This window comes from Canis lupus, chromosome 15 (assembly GCF_003254725.2).
Source record: "Canis lupus dingo isolate Sandy chromosome 15, ASM325472v2, whole genome shotgun sequence".
NCBI lineage: Eukaryota > Metazoa > Chordata > Mammalia > Carnivora > Canidae > Canis > Canis lupus.
This window is the reverse complement of record NC_064257.1, coordinates 20,841,172-20,866,023: the sequence shown is the minus strand read 5'-3', so window position 1 is coordinate 20,866,023 and position 24,852 is coordinate 20,841,172. Positions and strand designations below refer to the sequence as shown.

The following is a 24,852-nucleotide window of genomic DNA, read 5'->3' as shown; positions in this document are numbered from 1 at the left end:
AATGAGGATTTCTGTATGGGAATGTTCGATTTGTTCTGAGCTGTCCTATAGGCAACTATTAACCTAAAGAATTTCTGGCATATTTCCAAATGCATAAAGAAACAGAAGGTAATGCAGACTAAAACTTCTTCAAGCTTCAGGGCTCCCTAAATGAGAGTTATACTTACTCATTTATTTACTCTTCAGGAATTCTTGTGATGGCGACTGCTGTGACAGTTTTCATCTCTGAGTTAAATAAAGCAACTCCATCTTTATTTCCCCCTACGCCTACCTTCTTCCATGCTGTCTCGGAAGGAGCCTGAATGACTGATGGCACGTGGCCTTTCTTCCAGAGACGTGGCACTGCCACAGAGCTGGGAGTCGTCATAGAGATCGAAGGAAGAGTCTTGGGCTGGGATGCTATTGGAGCGCATCATGCTGGGCCCAGGAAGGTTAAATTGAGACAGATTGGTTGGGCTCACTGAAAAACAAAGCACACATAGCCTCATTATTCTGGGGCTTGGGTGATGAAAATGGTAGGCTGCTGGAGAGGGAGGATGAGATCCTAATTCAACGGAAAGGTGAATTCAGTGGGTGTCTCTATCTAAGGTAGGCTGACCGTCTGCGTCTGAAATGTTCAATAATAGTTTCCGCAGAGTCCCTCTTGTCTCCCAACACTTCCATGGCCAGCAGAATGGCAATGACTAAAGCAATATTAAACAAAGCCGCCAAGCAACCTCTCCTGTTGATGCTCAAAATACAACAACATGGTAGATCCTGCTGGCGATTATGAAGAAAAGACTTTGTGTTTGCAGGTTTCTTTTCGAGAAAAATGCATCACTTTTATAGAAAAAATAAAATCGAAAGGGAAACACAAGAAAACTAAATTTCCCAAGAAGACCCTTCTGAAGCTTCCAGGCAAAGACTTCCAGTCATTTTGAGTTCTGAATTTATGTAAGTTCATGGTCAATACCATCATTATTATCAGAGTTAGTTTATACAAGAAGAAAATAAAATTTTTCTTTAAATGGAATGTAATATACATGGTTTCTAGAGCTCATCCAGCAGGTTAATGACACAATTCTCTTCTTCTGTGTCTAAGACCAGAGTGCCGTAGTGAGACTGTCAAATGTCACAAACCTGTTATGTTTTCTGAGCAGTACCTCATGTTCACCATTTGAAATAAGAATTTATTTACTTAGTGCTCATTGTCAAAGAGTTCTGATGAGACTTAACTTTGCAGGCCAACTGATAATCATGAACTTAAAAAAAGATGTGGCTGACTGAATGTACAACTGCTTTGGAAATAATACTGTCTTAAAATATGGAATAAAAGCACAGCACAAACCAAGAAATGTATTTATCATAAATGCTCATATTTAAGAAAAGTAAGCTGTTACAGACATGTGAAGAAGTAGGCAGGAACCTTTTACGCTATCACAAAAGCTGTGAGTACTTTCAAAACCTCAGGGAATTTATGTTTTTGGCTCAGAATTAGTCTGATTATCATTTCAAATTTTTTTTGATAAAAAAATTTTATCCTATTTTTTTCCTTTGACACAGGCACTACATTTCTTTTTAATATAATGGCTGGCTTTCCAAACAATGTAACATAGGAGTCATACATTGAGGCAAATGAAAGAGAATTTCTCCTGTTTCCCAGGCACTGTGTTGGATATTTTATAGGTATTAATGAATTAATATACAGAACAACTCTGTGATAGAGTGGTTGTGGATCAGAATGAAAAAAAAAGGAAGAGAAAAAGGAAAGAAACACAAGATTTAGAATTATATCTGTGTGTGCAAATGTGAAATGCGATAAAGATTAAAGAAACCATGGATTTGCAAAGTGTGCAATCTTTTGGAAAGAAGAAGAAAAGAAGGAAAATGAGAAGGAAAGAGAGAAGGAAAGAAGGACGAATGAGGAGAGACTGGGAGAGTGAAGTGACAGCAAGGGAGGGAGGGAGAGAGAGGTATCTTTTAGGCACAGTCCTTCAGCCAGCAGTGCCTAATTCAATTTAATTGCTGATTGACTGCCAATAGCTACACTGAAGGACATTCTAGACTTGAATGTGTATGTTTATTTTTTTTATTTTTTTATTTTTTATTTTTTTGAATGTGTATGTTTAAAGTACCTGCATTGGAGTAAATTGTCCTATTCTATGTCTACAGTTTGAATTGTCTCTTTGCTAAATGAATGAAGTATTCAACACATTTGTAAATGTTTTATGTCAATACGTATCCAGAGGTTAGGAGGTCATTTCTTTCACTATTCGTCTTTGCATAGTAGTTGCAGAGCTATCCAAGTAAATTGTCCTTCTATAATTTCAAAACCTATGACTTGACTCATCCAAGAAATAGAGGATTGGCGTGAATTTTAAAGTGAATAGTTTGCATTTACAAACACTTTTGATAGCTTCTCCATTGAAGCTATACCCATACTATTTAAGAATGTTCAGTTAAGTTCATGTCTATGACAGGTCTACTTTTTTTGGTACTGTGGTTGAATGGAAAGATAAATATGGCACGGCCTTGACTTCAAGAATGGCTACAGCAGAGGTGACGGAAGGGCAGAAAATTTCATATGTAAATAAATCAAGAAAAATTATACAATAGAAGACAAAATATGACAGAGAATTTCTGCAATGGTACACAAATTAGCACAGGGCTTTTGTAGTGGCTTTGTTTCCCATCTGCTTCAGGCAAATATCCCAATCTCTACCCTTCAGTTTCTTCATGAATTATAATTTTTAAAAACAGCAGAATAAATGACCTCGTGACTCATTCAAAGCTTAGAGACACAGTCAAGTTCTAAATAGGAAAGCTATAGATGTGGCAATATATTAGGGAAAGGGGGGCTACTGACTTTGTCTTAAATTATATTTCAGAGCAAAGCCACTGTTTTTATTATATTCTTTAAAGATTTTATTTATTTATTCATGAGAGATACAGAGAGAGGCAGAGAGAAAGGCAGAGATCCAGGCAGAGGGAGAAGGAGGCTCCATGCGGGGAGCCTGCCTGATGCAGGACTCGATCCCGGGACTCTGGGATCACACCCTGAGCTAAAGGTAAAGGTAGATGCTCAACTGCTGAGCCACCCAAGTGTCCCATCACTGTTTTTATTAAATTAAATGTTGACTTGTGGGATTTGAGGAGAATGGAACTGACAGAAATATGGAGTGGGTTTTTAAATACCCCAGGGTCTCTCCTTGACTTTGCTACTATATCTAGACAGACTAGCGAGTTTATGATATTGTTTTAAAATAAGAATATTCATATAGAAGCTGATTTTTAACTTATTTTGTGGAAGCTGAGACTATCACTAGGCACTAGGTAGAGATTCAAGAAAATTTTATTTGATTTTTTAAAAGAGGAACTTCAAAAGTATGATATATCTAGATTCAGAAAGTTTCTGTCATGTGTGAGTTTAGAGAAGCTAGATATGTCATAAGAATTTAACTGATAGTTGAATTGAGCCAGAGGTAAATGTCTCCCATCTCTGAGATTCTATGCTCTCATGAGTATAGAAGAAAGGGATTAATTCTGAAAAGTTTGAAAGGTGAATATGGAGAGGGGAACAGGAGGGCATTCAAGGTGGAGGAACCTCTGGATGCAAAACCATAGAAACTTCCCATATAAAGCTGTTTAAACTACTCTGTATGCAAAAAGGTCTGACAAATATATAGAACTCGCAGGTTAGAGGCAGATATTATGACTTCTACACACTAAATCTCAAGTAGAGTGAAAAATGAAGCTGAGTAATTGCTGTCACTCATGGGAAGATGACAATGAGTCTCACCAGGTTATGAGATGCCTTGCAAGGACTATGACCAATAGTAAATAAAGTTTCAATCAAAGATGTATTTTATTTACATAAGTTAGATTCTGATTCATATTCTTGAGTGAAATGGGTTTCTATTATAGGCATCATACATACCAGGAACTACACAAAAACCACAGTTTACTTTGGTAATAGCTCCTGCTACTCTACTGACGATGATGCACCTACAGTGATCTTGAATTTGTTTGTTATATGTGACTTCTTACAGCAATATTTCTAAAAACTTTATGTATTAACATATTTTAAAAGGTAGAAAGGATAAAGAAAACACAGGTACTGTAACTGCCAAATGTTAGTAATAATCACTTCCTGATCATTCAGAAGAGATAATGACCAAATTGGAAACAAATGATGACCAAAGTGAACTGCGGGACAGTGCTATCTATCTATATTCAAGTTAAAATATTCCATTTGATATATTTTTAAAATTTAGTAATAAAGAAATCTTTACTTATATTTAATAATACCCACTGTCTTGCCTAGTAAGTATAAATTCTGTTGATTGAAGATACAATAGAAAGTTTTTTGTTTTATTTTTTAAAGATTTATTTATTTGAGAGAGAGAATGAGTGAGAGAGAAAGATACAAAGAGAGAGAGAGGGAGGGAGACAGAGAGCCTAATGCCAGGCTTGATGTCATGACCCTGAGATCATGACCTGAGCTGAAACTAAGAGTCAGATGCCCAACTGACTGAGCCACCCAGGTGCGCCACAATAAAAAGTTTTAAAAAATAATTTCTTTTTTTTTTTTAATTTTTTATTTATTTATGATAGTCACACACAGAGAGAGAGGCAGAGACATAGGCAGAGGGAGAAGCAGGCTCCATGCACCGGAAGCCCGACGTGGGATTCGATCCCGGGTTTCCAGGATCGCGCCCTGGGCCAAAGGCAGGCGCCAAACCGCTGCGCCACCCAGGGATCCCAAAAATAATTTCATGTTTTTAAAACTGGTCATTTTTTTCTGTAAAATAACACAGCATAGAGATCTCAGAACGCTTGATTTGAAGCCATGTGCACTTATAAAATTTGGGTGGGCACATGAGAGTGTGTTAACATGTCTGGGAAGGTCTTCCTTTGTAAGTCACAATGGGTGAAAATGTTGGATAGTAGAGGCAGTAGATCAATTTGAAATCCACTGCTATCATCGTGATAATGTAAGGCATGCTTTCCAATAAAAATGATGAAGTAGCAAGGCCTGTTAAGTCTTATACTCTCTTGAGTCTTAGTGCACATAAGATCAGTCCCCTATAATATAAGCTAGGTATTATGGATCCATTTCACAAATGAGGAAATTGACTTTGTTAAAGTCAGACATAGTAAATGGTGAGCATTTTTTTTCCCAAATAATAATGAACAGACGGATTTACTTAGAACAATATAAATAAGAATATAATGGGGTAAGGATTCAATTAGTCAGGGGTGTCTGGGTGGCTTAGTTGGTTAAGCATTTGACTTTGGCTCAGGTCATGATCCCAGAGTCCTGGGATTGAGCCCCACGTTGGGCTCCCTGCTCAGCAGGAAGTTTGCTTCTCCCTCAGCCTCTTACCCTACTAGTGTTCTCTCTCTCTCTCTCTCAAATTAATACAATCTTTTAAAAAAATGATTCAGTTAGTCAGATTAATGTCAGGTATTGAAAAGATTGATAAGAGATATAAGATAACTAGCAAACTCAGCATCCCAGGTGGTTTGGGTTTGTCTCAGATGTTGTGTAAAATTAGAGCTTATTTCATATTTCTATGACACTATAAAAAGATATTCAATTCATTTTTTGAAGTCAAAATTTTAAGCTTCTTGGTATGTTTCATAATTACAATTCGAAGGAAGTAAAAGCTATACCATCCGTTGTCGTTATGAGACAAAGTAGTCTCATTCTGGCGTGGCAGTAAAAACTTGGTGTTTGTTAGGAATTCCTTAGCTTATATGGAACCATGACTAAAATAATTGGTTTTTATTGCCAAAGCTTTATTCTGTAAACAATGAAGAGTTACCAAGAGAAGAGAAAAGAGCCATGAGTGTCCTATGGGACTGAAAAAGTTGAAACTATGAAAGGATTTGGACAATCAGTAGGTCCATTATTAGAACAAAAATTTCTAAAGTAAAACAAAAAAGAATAATGAGACTACTTGATATGTGATTTTATAGAACAGGAATCTATTTTTAAAAGCACTGGATCTATTAAATTATAACTGGCATGTTTAGACTCCTTTCATTACTTTGTCACTCTTCCCTATGTTTTCTGTGACATTTATACAAATGATTTTATATTTCATACAGATGATGCTAAGCACAAAGTAACCTAATGGCTAACTTTGTCATTTTTTTTTTTCATTTCACTTATCCAAAAATGTTCACAGGGAAAACTCAGATTCATTTTAAGGAGAGTTTTGAAATGGTATTAATTTTGATCAGTTGTAAAGATGTGATTTTAGAGTCATGGAGTTATTTTTTTCTTCTTAATTATTTATATTTTCTGTTTTTCTACAATATTTATATTTTCTGTTTTTCTACAAAAGTATGATAAATTTTGTTAAGGACTTAAAAAAAAACACTTTTAACAAAACCCAAGAGATATTTCATTATTTTTTTAAGAGGACCCTGAGAAAACGCCATAGGCTTGAAGTCAGGTGTTCTGAGATCTATTACTGCCTCTGCCCCTTATGAGGTGAGACCCTTTCTTTGAGAGAAATGACCTCTCTGTGCCTCTGGATCCTAGACTGTAAAATAATAACAGTAGTACCCATATCAAGTTGTCATGGGCAATAAACTGCATATCATTTGGAAAGTATTTTGTGAATAGCCAGCCAACCAACAAGTACGAGGTACTATTAATGTGTGTATCTTTTCTTTAAGCAAACAATTTTTATGGATACCAGAGCTCCCGTGAGGGGCAGGTGGTGAAAAGAACAAGATTAAATTGTGTTTAGAACATTTTACCCAGGTTGGAAAAGTGGTATTTTCCTGTTGCAGAAGATGACATAGCAGAAGGGGAGAGCAGAGGGGACTGGTTGCCAGCATCCTGCAGCCCTCCAGTGGAATGGGAGCGCAGCCACTCTTTGCCCTCTTCTTGGTTGGCCTGCCGAGATGATGGGGTGTATCTGCAAAACAGCACAGCTAAGACACTGAAGTACGTCTACAAGGGCAAGGCAATACCAGGACAAGAAAACAATTGAGAGGAGCTTACTATTCAGACTGAACAACATTCTCAAACAGATTGAATCTAATTATAATTGCTTAGTTCTTCCAGATGATCTGACACCATCTGTTTGAATCTCACAGGAAAAAAAAAATAAAGGATTTTGAAAGGAAAATTATGCTTCTGTGAGATATGTAGTGGAAAATCATAAGCAATGAGCAGACAGCCAAGTTAATTGAGAAGGCCTCAAAAGCACAGTGCTTGGAAGGATGTGAAGAGGGTGAAGGCACAGACTAAATACGGTAGACAGTGCTAGGCCAGGAGCCAAGGAAACTGGCGTGATGGCCACAGAAAGGCATAGGAAATGGAACACAAATTGACAGATCTTTTTTTGAAAAACAAAAAAAAGAAATGAAAAAAAAAAAAAGAAAAACATTAAAAAAATTATTTGGCTAAAATGCCACTTGATATCATGTCTAGATTTTTTTTTTTTAAAAAAAGGAAAAAAATGGGCTCACTTTGGTGGAAAGTAAATTTCTGAAACAAAATCTTGAAATGGAATAACTGCAAACTATTTGCTATTACTAAGGGACTGGCAAGAAAAAGGATAACAGGGAAAGGCCTATTTGGCCAGTGCTCATTTTCACCAGAGTAAGTAAATTCTTGACATCAAAGAGCATTTAACTCACTATGTTCATACGTGTTTCACCTCTCTTTTTTGTTCATTGTATATCCTCTCCTCAGATAAAAGTGTACAGTAAAGGAAGGCCATGGATTAAATTTTCATTTTAGTTTTTATGATGAACTGAAGGATTATTTTGAGACTATTATGTTAGACTAGACTAATTGATATCTAAATTGACCAGCACTCCTGATAAGCAGAAATTAAAACTCCTGAGTTTTTACCAAAAGGACTCTTTAAAAATTCATACCTTAATTATAGTATTTGTCCTCTGATGATGAAAATATATTTTTTGAAAATTCAAATTAGAGCATCCTTCAACCTTTCAACATTAACGGGCCACATCTGTAGATTATATGGGTTGAGGTTTTGCAAGCATATGCCTCCAAGATGCAAAAGTTAGGGAAGTTAATTTTATTTTAATTTATAGAAGTGAGTACTGGGATCTACCAAAAGTTGCTGCCCCCCAAATAATGGTATTTACATTGGATTTAATTTACTTAGTCTGACCTCTACTGGTATCTCCAACAGGAGGCTTATCTCACCAATGCCTCAGGCCAGAGAAAACATCAGGATTAAAAGTGATGCCATCTGTGATGGCAAACGAAGGAAGAAAGAGGGAGAGAGACAGCACACAAAGTTTACGTAACAACAGAGAAAGGCAGCAATTGTGCTGAGAGAAATATATACCTTAGTCCCTTTTTGGGTAGTGTATTTCTGTCAAGCTGCATGCTGTTAAAACAAAGAAAACCCCTAAGGACATAATGCAAACAAAATCTCCAAATTACACATGCAACAAAAATGGTTCTCTAAACTTCACAAAATAAAGTTTTTGTGACAAATATTTAGTGCTTAATTTATTGGAAAAGGCCAACAAAAGGGGACCGGATGTTCATTGTTGTAACACATTCGATGATAATTTAGTGACCGGATTATGAGCAGGTGGATTAAGTCATTTGTTGACATAATTCCCCAGTAGATTCTATTTACCTACTGCTAGGGTAGCTTTTGCTTCCCTGTGCAGCTGACTAGATTTTGGCTGTGATTTCAAATTCTGGAGAGTCCGAGGTGGAAATCAGATAGATCTGCTCTCCCTCAGCTAAACTGACAACTTTCAATGGACAGAGGAGATATAAAACATCCTTTAATACTCAGTTTTTGTTTTCATATTATTTTTAATAAAAACAAAGGCAGATCTATTCCATTTGCATAGAAGGACAGAAAGTAATATATAATAAAATATCTGCTTGAAACGTAATGTTTTTGGCACCATTTATTTAAATATTTAATAGAATTAAACCATGCCATCCTTTGGAGATTCTAAGTTAGGTATTTAAAAGGCTGTAAGTTTTTTATCAGTTTCCATTTTAAAGAATTCTCAACTGGTCATAGAAGAGGGATGAAAGGATGTGTCTGGAGAAAATGAGAAATGGCCTCTCTAAAAATAGAAGAGGGTGTCAACAACTAAGTGGGACAAGTATAGAGCTTTCTGTTACAATCTCTGGCATGTGAATAACCAAAGAATAAAATTTATTTGAATTTCAAGAATGATAGCTCTCTTCCAGTAGAACCTCCAATGATCAAAATTAAATACACAGGATATGCATAATGGGTATGATAAAACACAAATGCAAACACATTGACTTGAAAATTAAGCACTCAAAATCAAAGCTAAAATGTTTTCTTCTGTGTGTACTCCATTAGCACTGTAGTAGAAAGCAACCAAAGGCATTATATGACTTTACTTGTTGGGAATGTCTGCATAAGGTAATTACTCCATTATGTAGAGGCCAGTTCTAGTAAATGTTTTGACTACATAAGGTTTTTAGTAGTGTGCATCAGCAAACAAAAAGGAATCAAACTGAACAAATATGAAAAACCTATTAATATGGTCACAAGCCATTTTAAAGATTATCTTTTTCATGTGTGCAGATTTATTAAAGCTTCACATTGCAGAGAAAATTGAAAATAAGCAGTTTGCCAAAATATCAATTGTATAAAATGTGTATGTTTATATCATTCAGACAATTTAATTTAAAAAAAATGGAAAAAATACATTTAAATTGACCAATATAACTTAAAACCTTTAAGTAGAAATATGTTTGATCTGGATACTAGTGGTTTTATAATGTAGACACTTTCCACACACCTTGAAAAGTCACATACTCTTATGCCTACAAGGGCCAGGCAGGCAGGGGGCAATGAAGGAGAGAGGGAATTTAGCCAGTCTGAGGTGGTCAGACCCCATCTGTTCAAGGCCAAGAGATGCTCTACAGGATTGTGAAGGCAGGGTTGCTCCACTTGATATTTCAAAACAAGCCTGCAATTTGTAATGTTGGTTACTACTTTAAATTACTGTTAAATAATTATTGTAATATGGTATCATTATGTATTATTGCTTTAAATTATTTAATTTAATTAATTAGAATTTATAAAATGTTTTATAAAATAAATGTATAGAATTAAAAAAATTACCTTAAATTACTTTAAATTAAATTAATGTTTAGTTATTGTTAAATAATAATTATTGTTAAATAATATGGTTAGGGTACAAAAAGCAAAACAAACTAAATAACTGCAAACTGGTTACGGCTCAAAGGCCACCAATATTTGGAGCAGCTAGCGGGAAAATTACTGAAGAAGTTTTGTGATTATTCATTATTTTATGACATTTTAACGAAAAGGAATTTGAACAAAGTTAAAAATATTTATGGAAAATTATTGATTCAATAATATTAAGATATGAATATATCAATAAAATTTTTTGAAATTGTAGATCAACAGGTAAGTCGTGAACTTCTATACAGCCCCAACATCTCACTCTAATTACTTTCTTTTCAATATTTACATTTTAGCACACTTTTTGTCAGGTATGGCTCTTTGGTTTCCTTAGCATGCCCAGCATTCTGCTGACTGCTTAATTCTAATTACGTCAGGATCTCTGATAGGACCTAATTTTCTCTTCAACAGATCATACACTTTTTTGAATGTACTTTAAAGGATTAGAATAAATTACGACTGCCTGCAGTTTTGTTCCCAAGAAAGAAAAAATGCAACTCTCATATCAAAAATTATTTCAATCTAGTAATTTCCTAGGGGGAACTAAAAAATATTTATATCATATATTATATCTAGGAAAGTATTTTTATTTTTAACAATTTAATATTCATCAATATATTTCACTAAGAATCCAGGATAAAATATGCATTTACTTTAAATTAGCCTACGGTTTATTTTAGAAAAATTGCTTATCTGGCTATTTTTAATACTGGAACACTTTCATTTGTAAAGCTGGTCTATTTCAAAAACTGACCAACAACAAGAAGATTTGCTTAAAGAAAATAAGTGACTGCATATTTGCCAGTGTATTTCTAAGTGAAAATGTATATTGACTTCTGCTAAAATATAGATAAAGTAAAAAATTAGCATTGCATTTGTATCCATAAAACTCAATTTTATCATCGGGTTTGATTTGAGGGTTACGTGGTTACAAATTGTTCCTTGTTTATTTTTCTGATTTTTTAATATCTAAATGCCAGAGAAATGGGTTGATGGCTAAATGGTCAACTTACTGCAGCCAAATATATAATTTAAAAAAACAGTAATCTGGAGGGTGATTTGGGTTAATAAATAATGACCTATTAGCAGTGTGATTATAAAATTATTATTTGGATTCCTCCCATATCAGTATACAATCAAAAGATACATTCATAAAACTATAGATTGTTAACAGACTTTCAGCATAATTTGATTTACTTGTTATAAGTTTTGAAAATGACATATGAGGGTGCCATTTACCTTCAAGTATGGAAATTCAAATCCAAGATGCTGTAGGAAGCCTAGCTTCTGAGATAAAAAATTAAACAAAACAGTACTTACAGCCAATGTTTTTGTGGCTATAGTTGCTCTTCATGTATGCTAGCTACGATAATAAAACTAGCAGAGACATAGATGCAAAGGCCTCTAGTTTAGTCTCTATCTCTCAACTTTGTCTTGTGTCTCTTGGTCCAGTTTTTGTTTATGCAGAAAAATGTTATTTTGCAATAAGTAGCCCACCATAGAAACTATCAAGCATAAACATTTCAGTTCTAAAATTCTTTTACCAGGGGGATGTCTCATGGGCATGGGTGTCCACATCCACGAGGGGACCAGGAGGTGCCGTGGATGGAAGCAATGCTTTGCGACACTTCACAAAGGCAGGACAAACAGAAGAGCAATGGGGGAAGTGTTAGGTTAATGGGACAACTAGTGCAATGCGATAAGAGTCTAGGTGAGAGGTTTAGTCAAGGTTTTAAAAAATAATTCTGGGAGTAAGGCTGGAAGTCTGGAAAAGAGATGATGTTATCCCAGTAATAGATTGAAGAAAAGATTAGGGAATGATATCAGGCATTTTCCAGGGCCAGGAGTGCTTTCACACAGTAACACAACTAAGACGTGTGGCCAGGAGTGTTTCTAAAAGCCTTAGGTCAACAACTTTAAGGTTATCGTGGGGGAAAAAGTGTCAACTTCAGGACATTTTCCAGGGGGAAAGAGTCAGGACCATAATACGTGAGAAAGGATTTTTAGGGTGAAAGAATCTAAAGACATTTTGGTTAATATGAGACTTTCTGGTAAATATATTTGGTAAGACATGCCTCATTATGTGTTTCCCATGGTTAAGTTAAAAAAAAAAAAAAAAACCTCCTTAAACCAACGGGAAACACATTTATTTTCAAGGGGCCTATTAAAAATATCACTGATGTTATTAATTTTCTCTAAGAATTCCTATCTGACAATTGACTTTTTTTTCCAATTCAACTAGGATTCCCCAGTGACCTTTTTGCTATTTTCCACAGAAGTGCTAATAAAGTAAACTTAACATATCGCTCAGAGCATAATTGTAGAATCCATTTAAATTTGGTCTTTAAAAAATGCTTAAATTATCATAAGAAGCTATTGCTGTCTTGGAGCTTAGGCCAAATCATTAACATGTCTTGAGAAGACATCATTTAATACATAAATACAACGTTTTGAATTTTATTCAAATTGCCTATTTGGTATATACGTATGCATTCATATTAAAAAACTTAATTATACAAATATCCTATTCTTAATGGCTTTTTTTTTTCCTTCTACGAACTTGGTAATAAGAGCAAACAAAAGGCCCAGTCTCCTTAATCTTCTCTCTCTTCAGTTTTATGGTCCTTTGCACAGTGGCACTCCCAGTGACATCAAGGGGATTTAGTGGGGGAGGAGGGAGGAGAGAGTGAAGACTTCATCGATGCCTCTAGAAAAGCTCACCTTTCTGAGAGAGTAGATCTCACACTACCCGTTCTCATGAGCAGGCTCTGCACCTCGTGAGTGCCTGTGGTCAGTCCAGACAGGGAGCCATGGTGGCTGAGGGGGAGGTCAATGGACTCAGAGCTCGTATGGAGGCTAGTCAGGGACTGGTAACTCGGAGTGTCCTTGCTGCCGGCAGAGGAACTGCTCAGATTGGCAGCCCACACGAGACCACCTGAGGTGAAAGAGTGAACCGATGCTGGGCTGGAGGCCAACGAGTGACTTAAGCTTATAACATCTGTAGTTAAGTCTGAGGGTTTATTGAAGAGAGGGCTGCTGCTGCCACTCAGCCCACCAGCACTGCCCATGCTGCCCGTACCAGACGACGGTGACTCCAGACTGCCTTGCCGCGCTAATGTGGTACTAGGACTGGGCATTACTGAGGAGGATTTCACACCCTCAGTATTAGGTGCAGAGGCAGATTTGCCACCTGCCTTGGCACCAAACAACCTAAAAGAAAAACAAATAACAACTTCAGTTGTTCCAAGACACTGATATCCACATTTAATATTTAGGGTTACAGTACACAGAGCCAGGTGTGCTTTGGCGTACCACGCTGCCAAGCACCTCCTGTCTCTATGTTAATGAACTTTATAAACTTGAACTTCTTAATCTAGTGCCAAAAAAATCTCACGTGTCACCACAAGGGTAAGCCGGTACTGGGCTGACACCCAGGTGGTGGGGGTGGGGGGGAAGGGGGGGCAAAGCAAAAGTAGATCAAACATGAAAATCCTTGGCTTTCACAGTTTAAGTGACCATGAGAATCTTTGGAGAAAATTAAAGAGTTGGAGCACACTTGCTGTTACCTATTTACAGATCCATTATAATGAAACAACTTCTACGCATTCGGTATATAATACTTAAAATTTTTCTTTCTTTGTTTTTTTTTTTTTTTTTTTTTCATTGTAACGGTTCATTCAAAATCTAAAAGGAGTGCTTAAGGCAAGGTTTAGGAGGTAATGTGACCTATCTGGTGGCCTGAGTGACTGTCAGAGAGCCGTTGGTTAGAAACAAGATTGGACACTATTGGCAACATGTTGGTTTGTGTGTATTTTCCCCAAGAAAGACCAAAGGGTTTTATGTCAGTTGCCAGTGCTATTCAAATACACATTTATAATAGTGATTTGAAACATCGCTGGTGCTTAGATGTTGGAGTTTCGTTCAGAAAACATTTTAGTTTTGTAAATGAAGCAGATGGTATAATCGAATTTATGTAAATATGGAAATAAAGTGATATGAAGTAATGGCATAATGATTACCAGCTAATTAAGTTGCAATGAAATCCATATTTCCTATAGTGACATATTTTATGACGAATATGAGAAATTGTTTCATAGGTAATGGGCCACTGGAGGGCACTATTGGCTTTTACTTAAGCAACAGAAATAATTACTCCCACTACAAGCCATTATTCTTTCCAGTGAGAATCAACATTTCAAAAAGCCAGTTTTTCAGAATTAATATTTCTACTGAGGAATATAACCTCTAGGTTTTCAAACAATCATGTATCTGGGATTGCTTAAAACGTACAAGTAAGTGTTACAAGACCCCTTACTCCCCAGTTATCAAGGTTCTTGGTTTACTTATCATAATAAAAACAAACATTAAAAATACGTAACACGTAAGAGATTATAAATCATACTCTATCATTTCAGGGGCAAAGAAACAGACCCAGAGAAGTTTAACCATTTGTCTCAAGTCTTTAACGGTATGTATTTTCCAGCCACTTAAAATATATTCGTATTTTAATACCACAAGTTCTCACAGCAGAACTGCACATACTGAGTACCAAAGACAGTTCCTATACAGAAACCAAGTTATGCTGCTTATCAGAGTCCTATCAGAGAAAGCTGATGAAGCTACAAAATCTCACCCATTCCTTAGTCGTTAGCCTATTTGCACCATACAAACGTTTTCAAGTTCTGTCCATATCATATCTTGATTTTCATTAATATGTCAAGATACGGTACAGCATTGATCTGTCCAATGTAATCTCTTACATGAAAAACGATTTCATCTACATTCATGATCATCCGCTCATTAAGAGCCAGAAGATCATAAACACTGGAAATTAATACCAAGAGTTATGAAGACCTATTTTGTTTTATTTTTAACTGTGGAAAGAAGAGTTGAAAACCTAGGGAAATGGAACACGCGATTACTCTATTTTATCACTATCCCCCAGTACTGCCATCTGCTTTTAAGTTTCTTATAAATGCTGGTTGTGTTGCTAATATTAGAACAATAGTGGAATTGAGAAGTTTGAGCATTTCTCAAATGAACACCAATTTTTTTTTTTTTTGCTAGCTAACTGTATGATCAGCTTTTTAAAATCCACAGTACTTAGAAACTAAATAAAAGATTCTAAGATATATGTACCTTAGAACATATATTTAGGTGATATATCTATATATTTAGGATATAGGATTTAGGACACACATAATAGTCTATATATATATACATAAATGGTTCGCATGTATCCTACAGTATAGCATTTTTAAAATTTTCCCAGCATCATTTTACACATTCTTACCTTCGAAACGTAGGTGAGGCAATGTCAGGATACTTGGATCCTGGCTGCCTGAGCCCTTGCGTCCCACAGGCACTGGCAGAGGTAGGGCTGGATTTGGGGGAACCTGACAAAGAGACACTCTCTGAATCTGAGACTGCTACTTTTTCCTTTTCCTTGTCTGTTTGGTTGACAGTAACAGGACTTGAGCGCCCTGACCCAATCTTAGTAGGTTCTCTGAGTTTTGAGGTGGAGGCCCCAGCTGACTTGCTGCTGACATTGGAATCAATACTGCTGGTGCTGGACCTGTGTCCACCTCGGCCGGGGATGCCACTTGTGCTTGATTTTGAAGGGCGGGGCAAGCTGCGGTACTGTAGGGAAGTCTTTGAGCTCACATGCAGCACACCATCATCCTGATTCTGTGAACCGTCCAGACTGGTTTTTCTCCCTGCATTTGACTTCCCACCAATGGCAGCAGATTTGGGGATTTTACCCAGGGTTGCTGATCCACTTGTTATTGTGGCTCCGCTGCTTGTGATCATAGTAGACGACCCTACTCCACTTGGTTTCTTAAATCCGAAAGAGCCAGGAGCAGCTGACCTTCCAATGCCCGAAGGGGGCTTTTTCCCCTCATCTCCACTGCTTTTTCCTGCATCTGAAGGAGACCTCTGTAGAGATGATCCTTTTAGAGGAGTTTTGCCTTTCTCAGAAGCTTTGGCATCATCGGTTTTCCCTAAGTAATGAGAAATACACAAATATACATGCCTGCACATTACGATTACATAATAACCTTTCTTTAAACAATGTGTAAACATGTGAATACGTCTCTGTATTACTTCAGTTCCTAAATACCCATTTAGACATCTTTATATTACTTCAGTTCCTAAATACCCATTTAGATCTAGATAGGTATGTGCTTTAATATATTGTGAGGATTGAGTACAAAGCTATGAAAATAATGGCTAAAGGAAATGTGATGAGTGATGAAGGAGATAAAGTGAAAACACATATTTTTGCAGTTTATTACTGTCTTAAACCTCACAACGCTCTCCCTTTATCAGGACAGCACTTAATCTTATCAAGCTAAGTGCTCGAAAAAGAATTTATTTGACTATCTGTAAGATGCTTATATTTAGAGTCTCCTGGTACAAAACTACTTCAAATGGCACTATTTAAAATTAGGCACCATTTTAAAAATAGAAAGAGCATCTTAAAAAAATAAAGATGGTACAATTTGGCAGAAGTCTTCCACTCTATTGTTTCATAAAGTAAAATTCACAAATGATGTTTCATATCTCTAGAATTCCAACCCATTAGATTAGTGTGATTGGTCTTGATTCTCAGTGGTAGTAGTGAAAATTAGTGGAATACTTCACATAAATATTCCAAACTTTCATAAGGAAGTCAGAGGGAAAGCAGTCTCATTTTTATTAAGCAGATTTCTTTTATTTCCACATGAACAGAAATGACTACGGCAGAATAGAGACACTCAATAGCCCCAAATTATAATGGTGCTCTCTAGAGAATGCCTAGATTGTGATATTCATGTGGACTTGCAGGGTAAAGTATGTGACATTTACATGGAAGAAAATAACCATACAGAGAAGAATATGATTTAATTAAAAATAAAGCTATTATTAAAGAGAACAAAGATTGAATGGAAACCATAAATTAAAACATTTTTGCATAACAGCTGTGAAATGACAAGCCTACCGGGGGTCTTGAGTGCACTTGTGCCAGCTTTCTGCCTGGATGGCGCTCCTCCTTGGGCAGACATGCCTCTTCTCCAGGACCCCGTCTGTGAGATGGACAGGGATGCTTTCTGTCCCGTCTTCTCGGGGTCTTCAGGAAGGCCTGAGGAAACACCCTTCCACTTGCCCCCACTATCCACATGGCTGTCAAAGTCCTCTTCCGGTTTTTTCAGCTCCTCAGTAGTATCCCATGTCTCATCTGTTGTAGAACGTTTCTCCGAATCTGTCTTGAGCTATGAGGAAAACATTACAAAGAAACTTTGTGCAGAAAAATCTACAATGTGTGAATCGGCCTTGAAATGTACTTTTGGATAACTGATTAAAAAAATGAAGCACTGATTTCTATTTCAAAAGAAATCCAATGACTCCTATTTTTATCTATGTCTTCATTTAAGTTTCATTAATTTTAGCCACATAATTCTCACTTGCACATATTAGAGAATGTCAGAATAAATATGTGCAGAAAACCCCAATTAAATGCTCCTGAGAAGGAATTTTCTATGTCAAATTTAACAAGGGAAAAGAGGACAAGATAAAACTTAATTATCTAATATCCATTCTTGATTTACCATTCTCAAGAGATGTAGTAATTTATTTCAGAGATCAATATAAAATTAATCAAGAACTATCTAAAATTAGACAATTAAAATAATTTCTAGGGTTAAAAACTATCAGTATTATAAAAGGAGAAATGGTAAAATAAGTGTTTCAGGGAGGCTTGTAATCAATGGAAAAAATACGTATACACAAGCTTCTAAGTTTATGCAATTATTTCAGATTCGGAGGGTGTACTGTATTTTATTCTGATATACAACAGATTGAGGGAAAAAGCTGGCAGAAGCATTAGAGAAAGACAGCAGCCACTTCTCACCTGGGTGTTTTTCCTGGAGGGGACAGTGATGTTGGAGTAAGAGCTGACTGAGGACGTGGTATTCAAGTCGTCAGTGCTGATGTTATCCAGGGTGTCACTGAGACCACTGCTCACAGAGCTGCTGTCATCCCAGCTAAAGGCAGGACACAGAGCAGCAAGGAAGTAAACACACTTGCACAAGGCAAGTCACCTATATTTCCATATACATGTATTGGGAAGATAATACTCATTTTTTTACTCTCATGATGGAAAAATTATTGACTTTTCATCTTTGGAGAATCATAGTAAATAAGAATTGAATGATGTTCTGAGGATAACCTTATCTGATATTTGCAAAGAATCAGTGTCTAGTGCAGATCCAGGTTCCAGGGGAGTATCTAGAGAGTGAATGAAAACACTGCTGCAAATATTGCATGGTATCAGGAAAGGATAAGACCACCAATTCCTTTATTTTTCCCCCTGGAGAAAAGCAACAGAGCATATAAGAACTCATTCTTTGTTCTGAACGTTAAGAAAAGCCAAACTGTGCTTTAGTTAGGAATCAGAAAGTCATTCTTCATTCTTTCTCCTCCCTCAGTAACTACTTCTAATGATTCACCAACTCTTGGACACTGAGTTTCACTTCTATCATATCATCGCTCCTGCCATACCTTACAGTTTCTGGCCCTGACAATAAGTAATAACCTCTTATCTGGCCTTCCTGCCTTTGGTCTTTCTCAATACAACTTCATTGCTATATCTGGGCCAATGATCAAAATGATCAAAGATTCACATCTGGTCAGAGACTTCTCTTTATCAAAGCCATATATTCCAAAATAGAATGCACCTGCCTCAAAGGATGAACAAGGCAACCTATTGGGCCATAAGAAAAAAAAAATCTGAAATTCTGAATATATTTGTTAGATACATTTAAAGAAGAAAAAATAAAATAGGCTACATTAATATTCATGTGCAGGCTAACACGCTCACGGAGCCAGTGTGTCAGATGATGCAGAAGAAATGTAGGATAAGCAGGTTAAGTTGAATGAGAATGGCAGCTCCAGGATTCAAAGGGGTGGGACACAGTTCTCTCATTTACTGGCTGGTTATCAGTCTACTGTGATGTATTGCTGCTTACTTGTGTTCTATTAAACAAATTCATGCACAATGGGATACATATATTAGATACAGATAAAAGTTAAGTTTCACAAAATGGACAAGTGTCTTTAAAAACCTTGTGCAAAAGAATATCCTTAATGAAAGCATAAGCAAACCACAGAAGTATGGTGGTGAACTGATACTTTTCCTACTCTGTTATGTGTATTTGATAAGTCATATCATAAATTCAAAATAATAGTAACGTATTGAGATGACATATGAAACCAATAAGAAATGCAATTATTTAGAAGAAAATAAAATTTGAATTTATAGTAAATAGTGTTAATGATGACCCCTCCCTAGCTGCATATTTTGTGATATTAGTTACTGATAGCATAAAACATCATGATTATAAAAGATATTTATAAGTCAGATTATCAATAACAACTGTATTTTCATTGAGATATCATTAACATATGACTTTATATCAGTTTTAGGTGTTCAACATAACGAATGACTTGATAAATGCATCTGTTACAAAATGACTACTACAAAGGTTTATTTAATATGCAATTGTTACAAATTCTTTTTTGTGATGAGAACTTTTAAGATCCACTCTCTAAGCCCACAGGGTGCACAAGGCAAATGATTTCTCATAACAATTGGCTTGGAAAGCAAAAAGTGGCCTACGTTCATGAGTTCTTGCAACCAGGAAGAGCCCAAAGAGCATTGAACTGCTCCTGGAGAGAAGGCATGGCAAGCAGCTTGGGGACACACAGCTTGGAAATAGTGATCTGAAGAGCACCTGGGGCACACAGTGTAAAGGTTATCTGCTCTTTTTGGAGCATGTCCCACAAAGGTATCATTCACGGAGAGACCCCTCCAAAAACAAAGGAACTGGCCAGCACCATTTCCCTTCCCCTATCCCTTAACACAAGCATAGGGCAACCCGTGGAAACCAGTTCAGTACCCACACTTGCTACCTAACATGCTTACACCAAGCTGTTCCCCCACTCTACTCACATGCTTCATGGAATTGACCATCACAGTCCCAGTGTGAAGGGCACACTGGATGAAACACTTGTCCAGGGTCCATGTCTTTTGACCCTGGAGTTTTGCAGAGCCTCAGTTCTGGAAGCAGTGATGACAGCTCTCATTTCACAAGCATACCAAAGCAATATCTAGCTAAAACTCAGCAAGGTCAGGCAAAGGACCAAACATTGCCCCACAAGCAATGACAGCCTCTGCAGATGACTGGGATGAAGGATAAAGTGTCCAGGACACAACAGCAGAGCACATGCAGCTTACATTCAAGATACTTCTTGAAGTCATCAAGCCCTGGGGAATAGGGAACACCACACTGCAGGAGGCTATACCCTGCACCACACTATAGGCACTATTCTTCATAAGGATAATTACCTTCAAGAGCAGGAGATGCAGCGTACTTTTCTAATACATGGAAGTAGGCACAGAGACTTAAAATGAGAAGACAGAGGAATCTGTCCCAAGTGAAAGAACAGGACAAAGCCACCACCAGAACTCTAAGTGAAACAGATATAAGAAACATACCTCATACAGAATTTAAAGTAGTGATCACAAAGATATTTGCTGGACTTAAGAAAAGAGTGGAACACATCAGTGAGACCCTTAATACAGAGATAAGGAATAACAGAGCAGAGGCGAAGGGCTCAATAAATGAAATCAGAAACACACATGATGGAATGAACTGCAGGCTGGATGAAACAGAGGAATGAATCACTGACCTAGAAGAGAGAGTAGTGGAAACTAATCAAGCCGAACAGAAGAGAAGAAAAAGAATTATGCAAAATGAGAATAGACTTAGAGAACTCAGTGAGTCCTTCATATGTAATTACATTCATTTTATAGAGTCCAAGAAGAAGACAGAGAAAGGGAGCAGAAAATTTATTTGAGGAAATAATAGCTGAAAGCTTTCCTAATCTGAGGAAGGAAACAGATATCCAAATCCAAGAGGCACAGAGAACCCAAAACAAAATTAACAATAGCAGTTTTAAACTAAGACGTATTGTAATTAAATTGGCAAAAGATAGTGGTACAGAAAAAGCTTTAAAAACACCAAGAAAAAAGAAGACAGTTACATACAAAGGAAACCTCATAAGGCTAGCAGCAGATTTTCAGCAAAAACTTTCCAAGCCAGAAGGGACTGGCATAATCTGTTTCACGTGCTGAATGGGAAAAAATCTGCAGTCAAGAATACTCTATCCAGCAAGGCTACCATCCAGAATAGAAGGAGACATATAGAGTTTCCCAGACAAACAAAACTAAACAAGTTCATGACCACTAATCCAGCCCTGCCAAGAAATACTAAAGGGGACTCTGTAAGCGGAAAGGAAATACCAAAAGTGACAGTATGAAGGCAGAAAACACAAAAGCAAGAAAAATGAACATTTCTATAAAAAGTCAGTCAAGGAACTCAGAAAATAAAAGAATATAAAATACATCCCCGGGATCCCTGGGTGGCGCAGCGGTTTGGCGCCTGCCTTTGGCCCAGGGCGCGATCCTGGAGACCCGGGATCGAGTCCCACATCGGGCTCCTGGTGCATGGAGCCTGCTTCTCCCTCTGCCTGTGTCTCTGCCTCTCTCTCTCTCTCTCTGTCTCTCTCTCTTTCTCACTGTGTGCCTATCACAAATAAATAAAAAATAAATAAAAAAAAATACATCCCCATTTACCTAAAACGTGTGAGGACATATGTTCAAACTTAAGAATGTGTTCAAACTTAAACAACAATCAACTTAATATAGACCACCATTTGCAGAAGATATTAAATGTAAACCTAATGATAGTCACAAATCAAAAACCACTAATAAATATGCAAAGAATAAAGAGAAAGAAATCCAAATAGATGACTAAAGAAAATCAGCAAACCATGAAAAAGAGAAAGCCAAGCAAGGACCAGAGAAAATCTTCAGAAACAACTACAAAACCAGCAATAAAATGGCAATAAATATATCTACCAATAGTTATTTTGAATGTAAATGGACTAAATGTTCCAGTCAAAAGACAGAGTATGACATAAATGATATAGAAACTAAAAAATCAATAGAAGATACCAATGACCCAGATGTTGGTTCTTTGAAAAAAAAATCAATAAAATTGATAAATGTCTAGCCAGACTTATCAAGAAAAAAGAGAAAGGACCCAAATAAATAAAATTACAAATGAGAAAGGAGAAATAACAACCAATACCACAGAAATACAAACAATTATAAGAGAATATTCTGAAAAACTATATGCCAAGAAATTGGACAACCTAGAAGAAATGGATAAATTTCTAGAAGCATATAAAGTATCAAAGCTGAATCAGAAAGAAATAGAAAATTTGAACAGACCAATTACCAGCAATGCAATTGAATTAGTAATCAAAAAAACTTCCAATAAACAAAAGTCCAGGACCAGGTGGCTTCACAGGTGAATTCTACCAAACATTTAAAGAACATTTAACATCTATTTTTCTCAGACTATTCCAAAAAATAGAAAAGGAAGGGAAACTCCTAAATTTATTTCATGAGACCAGCATTACCCTAATAACCAAACCAGATAAAGAAATCATAAGAAAAGAGAAGTACAGGCCACTATCTCTGATTATCATAGATACAAAAATCCTCAGTAAAATAGTAGCAAACCAAATTAAAAAAATCATTCATCACGATCAAGTGGGATTTATTCCTGGGTTGCAAAAGTGGTTTAATATTTGCAAACAATCAATGTGATACATCACACCAATAAGAGAAAGGGAAGAACCATATGATCATTTCAACAGATGCAGAAAAAGCATTTGAGAAAGTGCAACATCCATTCATGATAAAATTCCTTAACGAAGGAGAATTAGAGGGAACATACCTCAAGATAATAAAGGCCACACATGAAAAACCCACAGCTAACATCATACTCAATGGGGAAAAACTGAGAGCATTTTTCCTCCAGGGTCTGGACAAGACAAGAATGCCCACTCTCATGACTTTTACTCAACATAGTACTGGAAATCCTAGCCATGCAATCAGACAATAGAAATAAATAAAAGGCATCCAAATTGGTAAGGAAGAATTAAACCTTCACTATTTGCAAATGACATACCATATATAGAAAATGCAAAAGATTCCACAAAAAAAAATTGTTAGAAATGATAAATGAATTCAGTAAAGTTGCAAGATACAAAATCAACGCACAGAAGTCTGTGGCATTTCTATACACCAATAATGAAGCAGCAAAAAGAGAAATTAAGAAAACAATCCCATTTTGAACTGCACCAAAAATAATAAGATACTTAGGAATAAATCTAATCAAAGAAGCGAAAGACCTGTACTCTGAAAACTATAAAATACTGATAAAGAAATTGAAGAGGACACAAATAAATGGAAAGACATTCCATGTTCATGGATTGGAAGAAGTATTGTTATCATGTGCCCCAAACAATCTACAGATTTAATGCAATCCTATCAAAATACAGCATTTTTCACAGATCTAGAACAATCCTAAAATTTGTATAGAACCACAAAAGACTCCAAATAGCCAAAGTGATCTTGATTAAGCAAAGCAAAGCAGGGAGCATCACAATTCTGGACTTCACGTTACATTACGAAGCTGCAGTCATAAAACAGTATGGTACTGGCATAAAAATAGACCCACAGTTCAGTAGAACAGAATAGAAAACCCATAAATGAACCCACAATTATATGGTCAATGAATCTTTGACAGGAAAGACTATCCAATGTGAAAAAAAATACAATATATTCAACAGATGATATTGGGAGAATTGGACAGTCGCATGCAAAAGAATTAAACTGGAGCACTTTCTTACACCACACATGAAAATAAACTCTAAATGGATTAAAGACCTAAATGTGAGACCTGAAGCCATAAAAATCCTAGAAGACAGCACAGGCAGTAACTACTTTGACATCAGCCATAGTTACTTTTCTTCTAAATAGGTATCCTGAGGCATGGGAAACAAAAGCAAAAATAAAAGACTAGGACTACATCACAAAAAGGTTCTGTGTAGTGAAGGAAATAATTAACAAAACTAAAAGGCATTCTGCAGAATGGGAGAAGACATTTGATAATGACATACCTGATAAAAGGTTAGTATCCAAAATATATAAGGAACTTATAAAAACTCAACTCCAAAAAAGGAAATAATCCAATTTAAAAATGGGCAGAAGGCATGAACAGACATTTCTCCAAAGAAGACATGCTGCTGGCCAACAGACACATGAAAAGATGCTCATCATCACTCATCATCAAGGAAATGCAAATCAAAGCTACAATGTGATACCACCTCATACCTGTTTGAATGGCTAAAATCAAAACACAAGAAAAAAATGTTGGCAAGAATATGGAGAAAAAGGAACCCTTGTACATTGTTGGTGGGAATAAAAACTGGTGCAGCCACTGTGGAAAACAGTGTGATGGTTTCTCAAAAAGTTAAAAATAGAGCTATCCTACACCAAGCAAAGTAAGTCAGAGAAAGACAAATACCATATGATTTCACTCATATGTGGAATTTAAGAGACAGAACAGATGAGTAAAGGGGGAGGAGAAGGAGGAAGAGGAGGAAGAGGAGGAGGAGGAGGACGAGGAGAGAGAGAGAGAGAAATCAAGAAATAGACTTTGAACTATAGAGAACAAACTAAGGGTGACCATAGGGGGCGTGG

The 24,852-nt window shown here is 36.4% G+C and overlaps 1 protein-coding gene across 8 annotated transcripts in view; it reads right to left on the bottom strand.

Annotated features, from left to right (window-relative positions):
- NAV3 (neuron navigator 3) overlaps positions 1-24,852 on the bottom strand; it is a 356,255-nt gene that overhangs the window by 75,255 nt on the left and 256,148 nt on the right. For 4 of the 8 annotated variants that reach the window (XM_025438781.3, XM_025438782.3, XM_049094027.1 and 1 more), the window contains 7 exons: positions 18,085-18,217; positions 17,176-17,446; positions 15,487-16,195; positions 12,915-13,403; positions 8,325-8,366; positions 6,754-6,914; positions 272-460 (listed from right to left, as the gene is read on the bottom strand). In XM_025438781.3, coding sequence (XP_025294566.3) covers positions 272-460; positions 6,754-6,914; positions 8,325-8,366; positions 12,915-13,403; positions 15,487-16,195; positions 17,176-17,446; positions 18,085-18,217 — 1,994 coding nt within the window. The remainder of the gene's footprint in view (positions 1-271; positions 461-6,753; positions 6,915-8,324; positions 8,367-12,914; positions 13,404-15,486; positions 16,196-17,175; positions 17,447-18,084; positions 18,218-24,852) is intronic. The other 4 variants (XM_049094028.1, XM_025438783.3, XM_049094030.1 and 1 more) reach the window with 4 other exon arrangements.